Source organism: Vigna unguiculata, chromosome 3 (assembly GCF_037176805.1).
Source record: "Vigna unguiculata cultivar grain cowpea cultivar isolate G323 ecotype 2 chromosome 3, ASM3717680v1, whole genome shotgun sequence".
Taxonomy (NCBI): Eukaryota; Viridiplantae; Streptophyta; class Magnoliopsida; order Fabales; family Fabaceae; genus Vigna; species Vigna unguiculata.
The window spans coordinates 54,880,341-54,898,168 of record NC_140794.1 but is presented as its reverse complement, the minus strand read 5'-3'; the positions used below and the strand labels follow the sequence as shown (position 1 = coordinate 54,898,168).

General features: G+C 34.2%; 2 protein-coding genes and 1 pseudogene across 2 annotated transcripts; 1 reads left to right on the top strand and 2 right to left on the bottom strand.

Moving 5' to 3' along the window:
• Positions 1 to 2,990: 2,990 nt before the first annotated feature.
• LOC114175653 (uncharacterized) lies at positions 2,991 to 4,396 on the top strand. Its single transcript, XM_028060424.2, has 3 exons — positions 2,991 to 3,173; positions 3,393 to 3,508; positions 3,624 to 4,396. Exons 1-3 carry the CDS (start codon positions 3,063 to 3,065, stop codon positions 4,108 to 4,110), a joined length of 714 nt encoding a protein of 237 aa, XP_027916225.2. The 5' UTR covers positions 2,991 to 3,062; the 3' UTR covers positions 4,111 to 4,396.
• A 1,771-nt stretch (positions 4,397 to 6,167) lies between these two features.
• LOC114175651 (subtilisin-like protease 4) lies at positions 6,168 to 8,593 on the bottom strand. Its single transcript, XM_028060423.2, has one exon. The coding sequence runs from the start codon at positions 8,535 to 8,537 to the stop codon at positions 6,288 to 6,290; it is 2,250 nt and encodes a 749-aa protein (XP_027916224.2). The 5' UTR covers positions 8,538 to 8,593; the 3' UTR covers positions 6,168 to 6,287.
• A 6,315-nt stretch (positions 8,594 to 14,908) lies between these two features.
• On the bottom strand, positions 14,909 to 17,158 carry LOC114177417 (subtilisin-like protease 4 pseudogene; annotated as a pseudogene).
• Between the last annotated feature and the right edge of the window lie 670 nt (positions 17,159 to 17,828).

The following is a 17,828-nucleotide window of genomic DNA, read 5'->3' as shown; positions in this document are numbered from 1 at the left end:
ACTTATGATGAGAAGGTTAGTCAGCATCATGTGGACAAAATATTAGTGTTTGTTACCATTTTTTAGAGTAGTTTTTGTCTAAACACTTTGAATATAAAATAGTTGGTGATTTTAGTTTATTTTCCTATTTCTGAATTTTTATATATAAAATTGTTTATAATATTTTTAAAAAAAATTATATTTTGACTTTTATTTTTTTTTATATGATTCAGTATAAATCATTGATTTTTTAAATTTTTTAAAGAAAATTATAATAATACATTAATCAAATAATCATACAAAATCACGTCAGAAATTAAAAAATAAAGTTAAATAATGAGAGTCATACTATCATTATTCTATTTTAAAACATAAAATAATGTAGAAATTAATAGTTAATGAATAAATTAAATTTTTTATATAGTTAATTGCAATTTATTAATTTATTTTTTTATAATTATAATAGTTTTATTCATTTTTAAATAATGTTTAGGTATTTATTGTTTAAGACGTAATTAGTTGTTTTTAAGATGATAAACTTTTAATTAATTTATTTATAATTTAAGCTTAGATTGATTATGTGATTTAAGAGAATTTTTCTAATGTAGTTTAAAAGAGTAAATAAATTAGAATTTGTTGGAGTTATTTGATCAGTGTTGGCATCTTAATTGTTGGGTCTTTAAAAGAAGATCACGAGGGAGAGTAATATCCCTTTATCTATATGTTGTTCTTCTTAATGAGACTTACTTACCTAATTCACTATCAGAAAGACTTTCGATACAGGGTCTTGTCTGAGCCGATCACCACACGAACCTGGCTTTGATACTATTGTTGGATTTTTCAAGAGAGGATCACTGGGGAGATACAACACTAATGAGCATGAGCCCAACCCACATATAAGGAGGGATTGACGCCACTCTTAACCCAAAACCTTAAGGCAATAGGTTTATGAGTCTTTATCTTTATATAGTGCTCAACTTTCTCATTTTACTCTGAAACTTAGACATTTAGACTCACACTTGGATTTCGAACATTAATTAGCTTTGGGGAACACTTGAAGATACTTATGTGAGAGGGTTAGTGAGCATGCGAACAAAATATTACTCTTTGTTACTATTCTTTAGAGGAGTTTTTGTCTAAACATTTTGAATATAAAATAGGTGGTGATTTTAGTTTTTTTTTTTCTAGTCCTGAATTTTTATATATAAAACTGTTCGTAGTATTTTAAAGGAAAATGATACTTTGACTCTTATTTTTTGATTCTCATCTTTAATTTTCTGACTCGATTTAGTATGGATCATCGATTCTTTTAAACTTTTAAAGGAAAATATAATAATACATTAATCAATTAAATATACTAAGCTACGTCAGAAAGTAAAAGATGAGAGTCAAATAATGGGAGTCGTAGTATCATTGTCCTATTTTAAAACATAAAATAATGTAGAAATTAATAGTTAATGAATAAATTAAAATTTTTATATAGTTAATTGTAATTCATTAATTTATTTTTTTAATTATAATGTTTTATTCATTTTTAAATAATATTTAGGTATTTATTGTTTAAGATGTAATTAGTTGTTTTTAAGATGATAAACTTTTAATTAATTAATTTATAATTTAAGCTTAGATTGATTATGTTTAAGAGGATTTTCCTAATGTAGTTTAAAAGAGTAAATAAATTATGGTAATTTGTTAAAAATATACAGCGCATAATATTTTAAAACATACTTTAATAGAAAATAATGCTATATATGGAGTACAATTATTTAGGTAATAATTTTCTTTGAATTATTAATTTAAATTTAATTGATATGTGTGTATATTTGTTTTATCATGTAAATTAAAAGAGAAAATTAAAATTCAAATAAATTATAATAAAATATAAATTAATTTATATTGAAGGGAATTGCAATGTTGTAATATTTATCGTCTCCATTATCTATTTGGACAACTATAAGGATTATGATCTTTCTTTACGTAAAATAAACACTCTTTTCAGCATACTTGAATGTCAATTGTAGTTGGAGTTGGGAACATAAGTTTTAGCGTATTTAGGTAAAATAAACACTCTTTTTATGGAATTGGGAAGATAATTTAGACTTATATCCAAAAATCAATAATTTTAATTTTGAATTGGATGAAATTAAATTCCATGAGTGGTTTTGGACTTATAAACGGGTCAAATATGTATCAATTTGTAAATAATATTAAGTACAGACAACAATAACAAGAAAACATACGTACCATTGTCAACCAAGTTGAGAATTTGCTTGCTCTTAAACACCACTAAGTTCAAAACTTTATCCATTGTATATATTTGACATGACACATATTAATGACACGTGGTGGCTTAATATGCAGTATAGGAAGCTTTTTAATGCCAAATATCCCTAATTCTAAAAGGTTATTATATACAAAATTTATAATAACGAAAGAACTAAATAAATTTCAAACCTTTAACAAATATCATTTTTTTTATTTTAAAGACTTGATAATATTTTTATATTCAAGTTATTTGAGTCAAACATGTCTGTAAGTTAAAATATGATATAATATAGTGTTAAAAACATAAATATTAGATGTCGAAAAAGTCCAAAAAGCACAATTCTAATGTACTATTCTAGCAAAATTATCGAAATGGATAGATTTAAAATAAAAATTAAAAAATGGCACGACTTTTCTATGAAAAAATCGTGTCAATTGTAGTATAATTTTAGTTTAAAATATTTTAAAATTAAAATCATATCAATATAACATAATTTTAGTTTAAATATTTTAAATTAAAGTTATATCATCATGACTTTAATTTAGAATGTACTGAATTAAAATTTTGTCAACGGTTAACATTCAATAAAGTTAGGATGATATAATTTATTTATATATGTATTTTTTTTTTCAGACTTACCAAAATGGTGTTTCGCCTAACAATATTTTATAATTTATTAAGTAATTTGAAAAAAAATATATTGAATACCGGAAATAAAATTGAATCAAACTTACTTAAGGGAAAGTGTAAATAAAATTTGGCGGGTGCATACGGGAACGGAGAAAGCTGTTGGTAGCGTCCGCAGGAGGAATGTGAGATGGGAAACAGTGGAGAAGTGGTCGGCAAAGAAGAGGTTATCACAAAACTGAAGGACGATGGCGACTTTGACAGGCTTCGTTTGAAGATCGTTCGTAAGCTCAAGGATAACGTATGCTCTCCTTCTGTTTCTTAATTTTTCTTCTTCTTCTTCTCATTTTAGGGTTTATATCAAATGATTTGAAGGAAGAAACAAAATTAATCAATCACAGTTTACATAACTGCTCATTACTTTCCACTTACTTTAAACTATTCAGATTGATTATAATTTGTAATTGTTAGTAACATAAGGTTGCGTCTCAGTAATATTAAATTCAACAATTGATGACAGGAAGAGTTACGACAACATATTGCTTCAATTGTGAAGCAATCAGTGGCACTCAATCGTGCCGGAGCAGAAAATATGAAACCTAGACAACTTTCTGATGTTATATATGAAGAAGTTGGGTGAGTTCCCATAGCTGTTGTGTAGTTCTAAATTGCTTTTTATTTTCAAGGCATGTTGTGTCTCTTTGTACTCAGTGTGGAAGTTTATTTTGATTTTTTTCTTTCTTGTAACCAGTGATAAAGTAATGGGTCAGATATCTGATAGTTTATGGCAAATAATTCGATCGGGTGATGGCATGAAAAACGAAATCATGGAGACGGTGCAATCTGTCTATGATAAACTGGCAAACCCGAAAGGGAAAGATGAGGTTATGTTGTCCACATCTGATGTGATGCCAATTCAGAGACAGGGGGAAACAGCTTCAGCTACTGAGATTGATGATACATTACATGAAAATGAGCCCGAGGAGCCGCCAGGTTTCACTCTCGTGCATAATCATGTGAATAATAACAATCAAGAGGACCAGGACAAAGGGAAGGTGCAGGTTCAGGTGCAAGGATTAACTGTAGAAAGGAAGGAAGATTCCCATCCCTCACAGGATACTCTTGGTGAAGATGATGTTGATAGCAATGCTCCCCCTGGATTTTCAATGGACGTGGAGCAGAAACCGCCTGCTGAATGCAGTGATGAAGACCCTGATGTGCCTCCTGGTTTTGGTTGATGTTTCGGAAGGTGTTTCATTTTTTCTTGTATTACACAGCCATTGCTGTTGTTCCATGTTACAGTCGTTAAACTTCTGTTTTTGATTATGATTAACCAGCGAAAAACAAGAGTCAATCTGGAGGTAGGTCTCTTTACATCCCAATCAAATATTGGATGCACTATTTTTTCTGATAGTCTTAAGGTCAAACTATTACCTGTAATTTTTAGTAGGAACTGCTACCAAGTTATTCTGACATGAATGCTGGACCTTCACAATGAATTTTATTAAAGTCTATTGACCAAAATAGGTGCTCTTTAATCAATAGTTTGCAGTTTGTATGCATTTTTCATCATTTTGTTGTTTTTGTTGGAGATTCTTAAGGCATAGAAATAATGCGTTTCCTTTGTGGTTTCTATTTATTTTTCACTAGTCCCATGTTCCTCTTTTATTGAAGTGTTCTAACCACTAACTGGTATCAATATCTTGTACATTTTTCTAAAACATTCTTTCTATTCATTTGATCAGGGATTTTGCCAACTACATGGTTAGTTATCAATATAGTAGCGAATAGTTCTGATATTGCTCTCGTAGTGTCACATTTTTCTGTGTAAAGATGCAAATAGTCTCTGCGTTGACAGCTTATTGGTGGCCAAATCACAATGGACAGGGCACAACTCACCCCCTTCATATTGTAGCCAACTCACCCCAATTTTGCTTGACCTACCTATTTTATGGCAAAGCTCACCCCTTTGTAGCCTTTCTTTTGCCTTTCAACATTTTCGTTTCCTGTTGTCGTCTTATCTTCTATGCTAACCATGTTCTGGCTCTTCTGTTTTTCTAAAATATTGTTGAATCTGATTGTCTTCTAGTTCAAACACAGTTGCCTGCACAGCCAGATTTTATTTTTGTTTCTATCTTCTTTTTGGGGATTCATTTTGTTGTCTCTTTAAACCTTTAACCTCTGATTTTGCATTTCAAATAGGAGGTGAAGTTGCCTTCGGTTACTTATGATTAGCTGCCACTAATGCATAACTTGTTCGAAACATTTTTGCAAGGTTAAGGTTAAGTAGCGAGTTCTTACAATTCATAGTTCCACATTTCAATAATAGTTTTGCTGCCGCTCTGTTTTTTCTGAAAATTTCGTCATCTTGCTATTTTTGTTCAAGACCTCCGATGCTCTCATTGGTAATCATGTCTTAAATTGATGGTGAATCTGTGTTTGACTTTGAATTTTGTTTGTTAATCATGAATATATCTTTAATTTTTGGTTTTCTTTTTTAAAGCATTTATGTGTATAGTACAAAATATAAATCACGTATCTGTATAATCTTTTGTATAGTGGCCAATTGCTAAAGTGTTGATGGAGTTGATCAATCTGTGCTTGAAATCTGTTAGTAAACTGGACACAATGGAGTGGCCTCTTAAGGTCTATACCCCGTAGGCCCAACATCCAGGGTCAACCTTAGAGTAACACAGGCATGAAATGGGGAAGGAAGCAGAGTTAGTTGTGAACAGAGAAAGGATAACTGATTCTGTCATATATAGGACGGGAGAGAATAATGTAGGGTCATGTGGAGAATGTCTTGGTAATTGGAGTTTAGAGTACTTTACTCTGATTGGGGGAGGGTTGTGCCCTTTATCTTTTCTTTTACTGATTTTCTTTTAATTCAGAAGTCCATAATACTAACTCAGATACTGATTGGAATTTCAAAGAAAAACTATGTGTAAGTAGTTAGTACCTAACATGAGATTATAAACATCTTTATAATTAATGGTTTACACAAATTGATCAATTAGTTCGTTTCCGAAGTTTCAGTTGAAAGAAAAATCGGGCACCTGTCCGGATTTTCTATTAAGCATGGTTATTTTACACCATGCTCTCCATGTTAGTTATTGATTCCTAAACAAAAAAAAAAAAAGTTGTTCATTGTTTGGTTGGCTGACGAATTTTACATAAAAAGAGATGTTACTTTTCTATTTCATTTTTGCACACTCGTGACTGAACATGAAGGGAAGATTTGAAAATCTTTTGGTGATTCAGTTTTAAATTTCACAATGCATACATGGAACAAAACTAGAAAAAAAAAGGACTGTCGTATGATTTGGGTTTGCCACTTAATACAAGTTGAAGCTTATTGTTGGAACATTACACTGGTTCCATTGTAGTACTGTTGGTGCCTGCTAACGTTGTTGTCTTATACAAAGTTGACCAAGATAGGGCTCCTTACAGTGTGATTGTAAGACACCCATTTTAAAAACCCTTCAGCATATTGAACAGTTTCATTACCCGAATCTATACGGCTGAATGACACTGAATATGTCTGTTTCTGGTTTGCTTCTGAAAAGTAAAGTTTATTTGGCTGGACCTTCACATTAACCCCTTCTGGGGGCTTAACAGTGACCTCATAGGATGAGTTGGCCTCACCCACATTTGTCACAGTCCTTGTGAATGTTTTTGGGGAACCAAGCGAAACAGAAAACGAAGGATAGTTGAGCTGTCCTTCAGGAATGCTTGAAGTCTCAGAGCACTTAACTGTTCTGTGTGCAATGATCCCAACCTCTGTATCGCCGTAGCCTAAACCACATAGGTAAGGTATATAATCATCAGGCGTGATATCATAAACTAACCCAGGTTCATTTGCTCTTGATGGATTCACGTGGCCAGAACCTGCGGCAAAGACATCTGCTGTGTGAAATGTTTCATCAACAATGAGTTCGTGTTCAAAGTTGAGTATATCTGCAGAAGTCATTATGGCAGATTTTATGGCAGCTGGTGACCAGTGAGGATGAGAGCTTTTGAGCAAAGCGGCTACGCCACTGAGATGTGGGCATGACATTGATGTGCCGGACATGATGTTGAAAGTGGGTTTTGAATCAGTACTGTTGTTAAGGGGGAATGGCCAGGCAGCTAGGATGTTGACGCCTGGTCCTATGATGTCTGGTTTCAAAATACCAGAACTGGGCAAGTTGGGACCTCTTGAGGAAAAGGATGAAACGGCCGGAGATAGGGAGTTTCCTATTACAGTTCCCTTGAATAAAATGGTAGCTGTAGGTGTTGCAGTGGAATTTATATACCCTTTAATCTTAACTCCAGCATCATAGCTTACATGTGTTGCAGGTAGAGCGTGCACATCAGCTGGGAGACTGAAACCATCTGTTTCATCATTCATGAGAATCATGGCTGCACCACCTGCTCTTTTAACTTCTTCTCCTTTGGCAATTCTTCCTATCCCCCCTCCTCTCTCACACAAAACAACCTTGCCTCTAAAATCAGCATCATTCAAGGATCCATTAGCACAAAATGCAGCTTGTTGTTTGCCATTCTTTCCCGCATATGTTAGGAATAGAGGTGTTGGAGAAAAGTCAGAAGGCTGGAAAACAGATTCCCCATCAAATTCTTGCCCATTTCCTATCTTGACTCTTGCTACTAAGCTTCTGTCAATATTGCTTGCTCCAACTGTGAGGATCCAAGGGGCTCCATTAACTAAGGAGCCATGAACGGGACCAGAGTTCCCTGCTGCACAACTTACAAAGATTCCCTTCTGCATTGCTGCAAACGTGCCTATTGCGGTGCTATCATTGAAAAAGGTTGGTGGCTCGTTTAGGCCAAGGGATATTGATAATACATCCACGCCATCTTCCACAGCTGCATCCAATGCAGCCAATACACTACTCTCTGGGCAGTCTTCTCCAAAACATACTTTGTATATTGCCAGGTGAGCATGAGGGGCAATCCCTGCTGCTGTACCTTCGGCATTTCCTAGTACTTCTGCATTATCAACAAAAGCACCAGCTGCTGTGCTCGCCGTGTGAGTCCCATGTCCATCTTCATCAATCGGTGTCTCTGCTTCTTTCGTTGCCTCTGCAGCGAGGTTGAAAGACCTTGCTCCAATTAGTTTGTTGTTACAAGCTGTCCCATAAAGCTCGCATCTCCCTTTCCATTTGGGTGGTGGTGGTGGCATTCCTGCATCACTGAATGAAGGATGGTTAAGCGTGATTCCAGAATCCAGCACCCCAACAATTACTCCCTTTCCAAAGTTTGATTCTTTCCACACTCCCGTTTGTTGCTGCAACCCCAAAAATTGTGGGGTATGCGTAGTTTGACGACGCAGCATCCTTTCGGGGTGAGCAGAGATAAAGCCATCTTTTTTTTCCACTTCTCTCAGCTCTTCTTCAGTGAGTGTTGCAGCAAAGCCACTGATCACGTTCCGGTATGAATAAATCATTCGTGGTTGATCCTCTGAGCTCATAGTAGTTGGTGGCATGAATGAATTATGCCAGCTTTCTACATCTTCTGATTGAGTAAGTGTCGTACCCTTTGGCCCCTTCACATGGATAATATATGTTTTTGAAGTGCTGGCGGTTGAAGGTTGTTCATTTGCTTGAGCAAAATGAATATGGAAGCTCAACACAAAGGTTAGAGCAACGAAAAAGAAGGAATCCATGCTGCGCAGAACTGTGTAAGCTATCTGCTGAAGGGAGAAGAATAAATGGCAAAGGCTCTGATATTTGGTTGGGTGTACTTTAAACACACTACTAATCTACACTTATATATAAAAGAATTCATTTTTTTAGTATAAACATTTTTTTTTCAATTGTACCCTTTATGTAAATCCTTTGTTTTCAACACAAATAATTATTTTTTTTTTTTACTTTTTAAATAATCATTAATTTAAATTTATTTATTTTATAAATTGAAATAATTATCTTATTTTTAAATTCAAATAATTATTTATAATAAAAAGTATACAAATTATTTATTTTTATAATTATTTAAAAAATCTATTTTATAATTTATTTTTTTACTAAAAAAAGGTGAATTCCCACACATGTTTCGACTAGTATATATACTATTAATGAAGCTTGCTTGTAACACTGCCGGCCTGGGCTTGTGAGGACTTATAAAGAGTAGTGAGTAACGTGGTATTGGCCGAATCATGACTAGGGATGTCAACTGGGCGAGTAGTAGTTCCCTCGTACTTTATCCGTTGAAAAAATATTTGTCCCGTACCCGTACCCATATTCGTCGGGTATCCGTTATGCGGGTACTCGTCTATTTTTTTCATATCTGCGGATATCCACGAGTATCCGCGGGTATTTACAAAAATATTTAAAATAATAAATATTTAACCATAATTAGTGCTTAAATCAACAAGTCTCATTTCTCCGATTGATTCTTGAAACACAAACAAATAAAAAATCACTACCAATTTATATTGTAGTTTATTTTTGAATAAAATATTAAAGAAATTACTAACTTCATCAATGTCCACCTCTTGCAACATTGTATAAAGTTTCATGTTGTCCAATTTTAATCTAGAAGAGCCTTAAAACATAAGAAGTTCAGTAAAAATTTCGAACAATCACTTAATTAAAATATCTAAGTAAAAGTGTTAATTTTATTACCTTCCATGTTGGTCCATAACCAGTCTTAGAGACACATCAATACCTCCACAGTATATGGAAGTAATTTACTCATTTGTGGGGTAAGAATCTGACCACCATTATTGGATGAAGACTCATAATGTTGTTTACTAATATATATATATATATATATATATATATATATATATATATATATATATATATATATATATATATATATATATATATATATATATATATATATATATATATATATATATATATATAAGGTAAAGTTTAACGGGTACGGGTATTCACGGGTACGAACATGCGGGTATCAAAAATACCCATACCCGCGGGTAGTGGGTATCCGTTTTTAATATCCATTTCCTACCCGTTGCGGGTTTTATCCGCGGATACCCGCAGGTACGGATTTTTTTGACATCCCTAATCATGACCCGACTTAAGTGATTTAAAATTCTGTTTTTATGTCAAATATTTTTATTATTTTTTTATTTTGATTGAAGAAATAATAGAATTTAAGTATATGTTTCTATATTTGATCAATAATTTAAGTATTATGAATATAAGTAATGTTAATATTAGTAATGTTAGAATGAAAACTACTTCTTCAAAAAATCAAGTAATTAAAAATACTGAGATCAATCTTCTTGATTAAAAATACTGAGATTTGTTATTATTATATAATGATTTATATAAAAATTTGACGTGAAATAAAAAAAATAAAAAAATTATAATGTTATTATTATTATTATTGATCTTAAATATTTTATATTATAATATTTTATTTTGGAGGAATTAATAACAACAAAATTTAATTTCAAATTATATTAAAAATCATAAATTATTTTTTATTTTAATCATGTCTTAAAATAATTACTGTGAAGACCCAATTTCAGTCCCCCTAAGCTCTCCTCTCTCTCTGTCACCCACACCACTGAAACACTTTGCACCTCACAGCACCCTTCTCCCTCTTCTCTTCTCGCCTTCTCTCTACCAAAGGAGAAAATTTCTGAACCACTTTTCTCTATTTGCAGAATTCAAACCCGGGGCCAACTCAGAATCTCTCCTCTTAGCTTCAACTCCTCCTTCTCCTCCATGTAAGTCGCTCCCAACCATTTCATTCCTCTTTAATTCGACAATTTGTGGAATCCCTTTCTGTTGTTGGGAACCCATCTCATTTTGAACCTGTAATTCCAGTTCTCTAAGTGGTACAGCTGAAGCTCTTGAGTGGGAGGGTCCTAGTTGATTGGAAAGATATATAGAGGTAAGGGAAGCTAACTCCTCTTCTCAAATTTGTATAGAAAATCCATGGATGAGCTTGAATTATGTAATTGAATGATGAATTCGTGTTTGTATTGCGTGTATTAGTGCAAATTACTTGATGATTGCTAGAAACTGGCCTGTTGCATGTGGGAATAGATGTGTGACCTGGTATTTTCGCCTAGGCGAGTCACTCTCGCCTGAGCAAAAACATCAGGAGACGCACCTCTGCTCCTGCGCGAAGTCTTGCCTAGGCGAGCTGGGGTCGCCTGAGCGAGATAACGATCTCGTCTGGGCGAACCAGCCTAGCCTGAGCGAGAGTTCGCCCAGGTTTTTCTCTTTTGCCACTGTTAGTGTCTCGCCTGAGCGAGATAACCTCTCGCCTAGGCTAGACTTTTTAGCCTAAGTGAGAACTACTGCAGTGATAGTGCTTCACATCTATTTTCTTTGGTAAAGATATATGTTTTAATGCATCCTTGTGCAACTTAGGCCCTGTATGCTTTGAATGCTACCATTGATGTATTGCATGATTTAATTGGATGAATATAAGTTATGAGAAGATGAGGTTAAAGTGGTATTTCAAGGGAAATCCAAGTGGAATAGTAGTGTGTGTAAGGATGTGAGGAATCTAAAATGGTTGGTATCCTGAAACTCCAATAATCATTCAAGCTCAGATAGAGTAGAATGGATTATGTCGTGAGGAGTAGCAGGAGGTCCTCGTTGTCGGACTTGATCAAGTCTTAGACGTGGTGGGGCCTTACCCTAGGAACGGTCGGGTGAATACTCCATGTGTCCAGACTCTGCAGAGTCTGGGAACCGTTACAGGTGCAAGCCACCAAGAGCTCCAACGTCCCTTACACAATCTGGATATTGAGTCGATAAAATTTTGATTGTATTATATGCTATGAATGATATCTCTAATTGCGAAGAGTATTTATGTTGTTTATTTCAGTTGGCTTACCCTTTTCGTTTGTGTTGTCTGCTTTTGTATTGTTGTCCTTTTGCTATGATCACCTGTGTTTGGTGGGAGCAGAGCAGAAACCAGATGGAGATACCCCCTCCTAATAGGAGTTGGAGCATGGCAAGGAGTGTCCCTTGTAATAAATTTTTGGTGATATGTTTGGAGTGGTGTAGCTTAGCACCCTTTTCTTTTACCTTCTATTACTTTGTGTATATATATATATATATATATATATATATATATATATATATATATATATATATATATATATATATATATATATATATATATATATGTAGAAGTAATAGCTCAGAGGACTGTACTAGGTTCATATATTGTGTATATATATGATTGTTATCCCGACTATCTGCATTATCTGATCATGATATAATATTTTGTTTGATAATGTGGAAAACTATTAAATGAGATGTTACAATTACAATTTAAACTCAATATTTTTTTTTTATTTTTTTTCTTCCTAATTTGGAAAAAAATCAGAAAACTCTAAAATTATTGCCTATTATTCAATTATATTTTTCTATTAGTTTACCCCTCTTATACCACAATTACGCATCAATCTCTGGTTGGAATAGAATGAGCTTGACCAACATTGTTATACACATTTTCTGCTTAGACTTTGTGCAACCATTTGTCACGCCAAAGAGTATGGGAGGCATAGCCCTAAATTATGCTATTTTTTTTCTTTAAACGAATTTTCAAGATTCTCTTTTGTCCAAAACTCATTCTATTGTTTATGGTCTAGTTCGTCCATTATAGTTGTCTGGTTCACAATAGTTTTAATTTTCAGAAGAAATGGACCACTAATGTCACTAAGTAAAACAGCTTTACTTTTCTATGTCTTTTGATTTCGCATTCTGAGTACATTCATACTTTCTAAATTAATAATTTAACACAAACTTCACGACGCTCTTATGACAAGAGTATAAAATATAAGAAGAGTTAAATACAAATTTGACGTGTCTTTGACTCGAGGCAAAAAATATTATAGACTTAGAACTTGTTATATAGTCGCTAACACACACTCTTTTAATTGTTCATGTAAAATTTTTCAAGACATATTATTTTGATCGGTTCAATACTATTTAGCGAGACTTCCTAAAATCGCATTCATAACAAGTAGAATGTGACATTGTATACGAAAAACTTCATGAATTTAAAATTTGATGGTGAAATTAGTGTTTAGAAGCATCGAAGGAGAAACTCCTCATTGCTTACAGAGGCTGTTGTGGCTCTTGGGTTGCTGTTTACTCTAAGGAACCACCTATGGACATACAAATTAAACATTCGACATCAAAGTTCTGCAATAATAACATTAATAATTTATTTGATTCTGTTTATATCTATACAAAGTACATTAAATCTTTAGAACGGCAATATTAATTTTCAAAAGTCTGACAACTCTTTTTGTAGAAAGAAATTATTGTAAATGGATCTGAGAATTGATTGAAAGGTTCATATTATACTCATTGAGAGAGGCTTTTCAAGTTTTAAGTTATTGGGTTAACAATACATATATGTTCAGAGAATATGTTATCTAACATTCATGATATTAACATTTATTTATTTAATTAATTAAAAATGAAAGTGGTTTTTTAATTAAATTTCAAAAAATCTTACATAGAAAAAAATTAATTATAAAATATTTTCATGGATTAACATATATATATATATATATATATATATAATAATAATACAAATTAAAATCGTCTAAGAGGAACCTATGGAAATTTGTTATCAATTTTTTTTTTCAATAATAAGAATCTTATATATAAGATTGGAATAATTATAAAAATTTCATCAAGATATGGTAAAAACTAAGAATTAAGTTTTTTACAAGTTAACACTATCAAGTAGAATTTTCTAAATCTTTTGTAAACACCTTTTATGAAATGTGATAATTCTTTACTATAAAAAGAAAACATAAAAGGGAGGGAAATCTTTAGAAACTTGAAAAAAAAGTTATATAAAATAAATTCTTTATAACAAATAATAAAAAAATTAAAACATAACCTAAAATTGTAAAACTTGGATTCACTCTATCAAATATAATAATATTCAAAGATCTATAAACATAAAAATTTACTTAACATGTGTTGTGATTAAGTAATTGTATACTTATTATTAAAACTATTAATACAAACATACATAGAATATGGACCATCTTTCAATATATAAATCATTATTATCCAAATTGTCATTCATCTAATTGATCCTATTGTACTAAGTCGTGACTTGTCAAAAACAAACATACATATATATACATATTTTAAAATTGTTTGATGAAAGAACCTAATACTCTTGCCTAGTTTATGTTTTTATAGGATTAATTTATACTTTGTTAAGGGGACTTTTATGCTTAAGTTAGCATGAGCAATGTGAGAGAATTTCAGAAAAGAGAATTTCAGAAAATAATCGATGTGTAAAGAATGTATAAGATAATTAGTTATTTATACTAATTCATCTGTGAGTCCCACCAGAATAAGCATTTTTGTCCAAAATACTTGTTTAGTCACTCTTAAGTCCACTCAGAGCAGATGAATTTATTCAAAAGTCCTTACAGGTCTTCGGTTCTCGGTTGTTGGCCATATGGTTTGGTATGGTCGGATACCGATAGAATTGAGAGTCCTCTTAATTAAGGTCATCTAGGAGTTACGTAGTTTAAAAATGTAGAAGTTCAGTGGAGCTTGTTTGGACAGAGAAAGGATTACTGGTTCTGTTACACAGGAGTGGAGAGGATAATATACAGAATATCTTTGGTAATTGGACTCTACAATAGTTACTCTGATTTCAGATTTTTCTTCTACTGATTTCCTTTTAATTCAGTAATTCTTACAAATTCAAGCACCGAAAGGAAAACTCTATAAAAAACTATGTCTAAGCAGTAAGTGCTTAACATTAGAGTACAAAAATCTGTAAAATTAATCAATTAGTTTGTTAGTATTGAGCATGGTCATTTAACCCCCATGTAATTTTTTTCATTTTTAGTCATCCTTTCTATATTCACCATTGTTTGATTGGGTAACAAATTTTACCCAAACAGAGATTTTATTTTTCTATTTCATTTTCATAAAAAAAAAAAAAAGCCTGGAAATCTTGTGGGGATCTAGTTTATTTCCCCTTATGCATTGACTGAACGAAATAGAACATAAAAGGGTGCTCTATGATCGAGATTGTAAAGTTGTTGTCTTACACAAAGATGACTAAGATCGGACTCCTTACAGTGTGTTTGGCAGAGACCCACTGTAAAAACCCTTGAGCAAAATCCTCGGTTTCATTACCCGACTCTGTACGGCTGAACGAGACTGAATATGTCTCTTTCTGATTTGCTTCTGAAAAATTCAGTTTATTTGGCTCCACCTTCACATTCACACCTTCTGGCGCAGTAACCTGGACAACATAAGACGAGTTGGCGTCACCTACGTTTGTTACAGTCCTTGTGAATGTTTGTGGGGAACCAAGCACCACAGAAAATGAGGGATAGTTGAGCTCTCCCTCGGGAATGCTTGAAATCTCAGAGCACTGAATTGTTTTATGTGCAATGATCGCAACCTCCGTATCGCTGTAGCCTAAACCACACAGATAAGGTATATAATCATCTGGCGTGATATCATAAACCAGCCCGGGATCATTTGCTTTTGATGGATTCACGTGGCCAGAACCCGTGGCAAAGATATCCGCAGGTTGAAGTGTTTCGTCAACAATGAGTTTGTTTTCAGAATTCATTATGTCTGCAGAAGTCATTATGGCAGATTTTATGGCAGCCGGTGACCACTGAGGATGAGAGCTTTTTAGCAAAGCGGCTACGCCACTAAGATGAGGGCATGACATTGATGTGCCGGAAGCGATGTTGAAAGTGGATTTTGAATCAGTACTGTTGTTAAGGGAGAATGGCCAGGCGGCTAGGATGTTAGCGCCTGGTCCTATGATGTCTGGTTTCACAATCCCAAGACTCGGAAGGTTGGGACCTCTTGAGGAAAAGGATGAAACGGCCGGTGATACGGAGTTTCCTATTACGGTTCCCTTGAATAAAATGGTAGCTGTAGGTGTTGCAGTGGAATCCATATACCCTTTAATCTTAACTCCAGCTTCATAGCTTACATGTGTTGCAGGTAGAACATGTGCATCAGCAAACACACTGAAGCCACTGCTTTCGTCGTTCATGATAATCATGGCTGCACCACCAACTCTCTTCACTTCCTTCCCTTGGGCAATTCTTCCTGCATCCCCTCCTCTCATACACAAAACAATCTTGCCGCTGAAATCAACATCGTTCAGGGATCCATTACCACAAAATGCAGCTTCATGTCCGCCATTATTTCCAGCATATGCTAACGGTAGCAGTGTTGGACTAAAACTGGAAGGCTGGAAAACAGATTCGCCGTCAAATTCTTGCCCGTTTCCAAGCCTTGCTGTTGCTACAATGCTTCTGTCAACAGTGCTTGCTCCAACTGTGAGAATCCAAGGCGCTCCATTAACTACGGAGCCATGAAAGGGACCAGAGTTCCCTGCTGCACAACTTACAAAGATTCCCTTCTGCATTGCTGCAAACGTGCCTATTGCAGTGCCATCATCGAAAAATGGAGGTGACTCAGATGGGCCAAGGGATAGTGATAATACATCCACGCCATCTTCCACAGCTGCATCCAATGCGGCCAGTATATCACTCTCTAAGCAGTCTCCTCCGACGCATACTCTGTAAACTGCCACGTGAGCATAAGGGGCAATCCCTGACGCAGTGCCTTTGGCATTTCCTAGTACTTCTGCATAATCAACAAAAGCACCAGCTGCTGTGCTTGCAGTGTGAGTCCCATGCCCATCGTCATCAATCGGTGCCTCTGTTCCTTCCCCTGCCTCCAACGCTCGGATGAAAGACCTTGCTCCAATTAGTTTCTTGTTACAAGTTGTAGCATTCAACTCACATCTTCCTCTCCATCTGGGTGGCGGTGGTGGCATTCCTGCATCATTGAATGAAGGATGTTCAGGCGTGATTCCAGAATCCAGCACCCCAACAATTACTCCCTTTCCAAAGTTCGATTCTTTCCACACTCCCGTTTGCTGCTGCAACCCCAAAACTTGTGGGGTGTGTGTGGTTTGAGGATGTAGCATCCTTTCGGGGCGGGCACAGATAAACCCATTCTTCTTTTCCACTTCTCTCAGCTCCTGTTCGGTGAGTCTTGCAGAGAAACCACTTATCACGTGCCGATATGAATAAATTATTCGTGGCTGTTCCTCGGAGCTCATAACAGTAGGTGGCATAAATGAATTATACCAGCTCTCTAGATCATCTAATTGAGCAAGTGCCCTATCCTGTGGCCCTTTCACATGAACAATATATGTTTTTGAACTGCTTGTGGTTGGTGGCAGTTCACTTCTTTGAGCAAGATGAATGTGGAAGCTCAACACAAAAGTGAGAAGAATGAAAACGAAAGCATTCATGTTTAGCAGAAGTTTTCTGCTTGATGGATGAATAAACAAAGGTTCTTTAGTTGAGTGTGCTTTGAACACACGTACAATAGGAAATAGATCTTGTACAAAACAAAGGTGGCATATGCATGTTAGAAGCCCATATTGTTTAGTTAGTAGTGTTACCGACATAATATAATGAGCTTGGCCGTTCAATTCTATTGTTTATTTCTGTCGTTGATTTTTAGTTTCGTTGAGGAGTTGTGAAAGTGCAACCATTTGTGATGCGTAATGGGGCATGAATCGCATAGCTCTACACTAAGGTAAAGAGCTGTGAGTGTCTTTTTACTGAATAATCTTTCATTTTTTTTTACGTTGTTTCAAACTCAGTTCATTATTATTGGTCTTGTTTAGTTTTTACGGTCTAATTCACTATCATTTTAGTTTTGGTTTTAACCCAAATGAACAGGTAATGTAACAATTCAACATTTATTTCTCCAAACACACCGTTAACTATTACATGAATTTCATGTCTTATAAAAATAGGTTCATTCTGTATGCAATAGGACTTACGTAAATTTATTCATAATCAGTGGGTAGTAAGTGTTAGTCAAATATTTTTATAATTTTAAATTATTCTGTGCATATAATTTTATTTGTGAAATGATTCTTTAGAAGCACCTTTCCAAACCTAGAAGACAGA

Coding starts and splice junctions, on each gene's coding strand:
- LOC114175653 (XM_028060424.2), top strand. CDS start 3,063: ATGGGAAACAGTGGAGAAGTGGTCGGCAAAGAAGAGGTTATCACAAAA. Junction 3,174..3,392: donor TTCGTAAGCTCAAGGATAAC/GTATGCTCTCCT, acceptor AATTGATGACAG/GAAGAGTTACGACAACATAT. Junction 3,509..3,623: donor GTTATATATGAAGAAGTTGG/GTGAGTTCCCAT, acceptor TCTTGTAACCAG/TGATAAAGTAATGGGTCAGA.
- LOC114175651 (XM_028060423.2), bottom strand. CDS start 8,537: ATGGATTCCTTCTTTTTCGTTGCTCTAACCTTTGTGTTGAGCTTCCAT.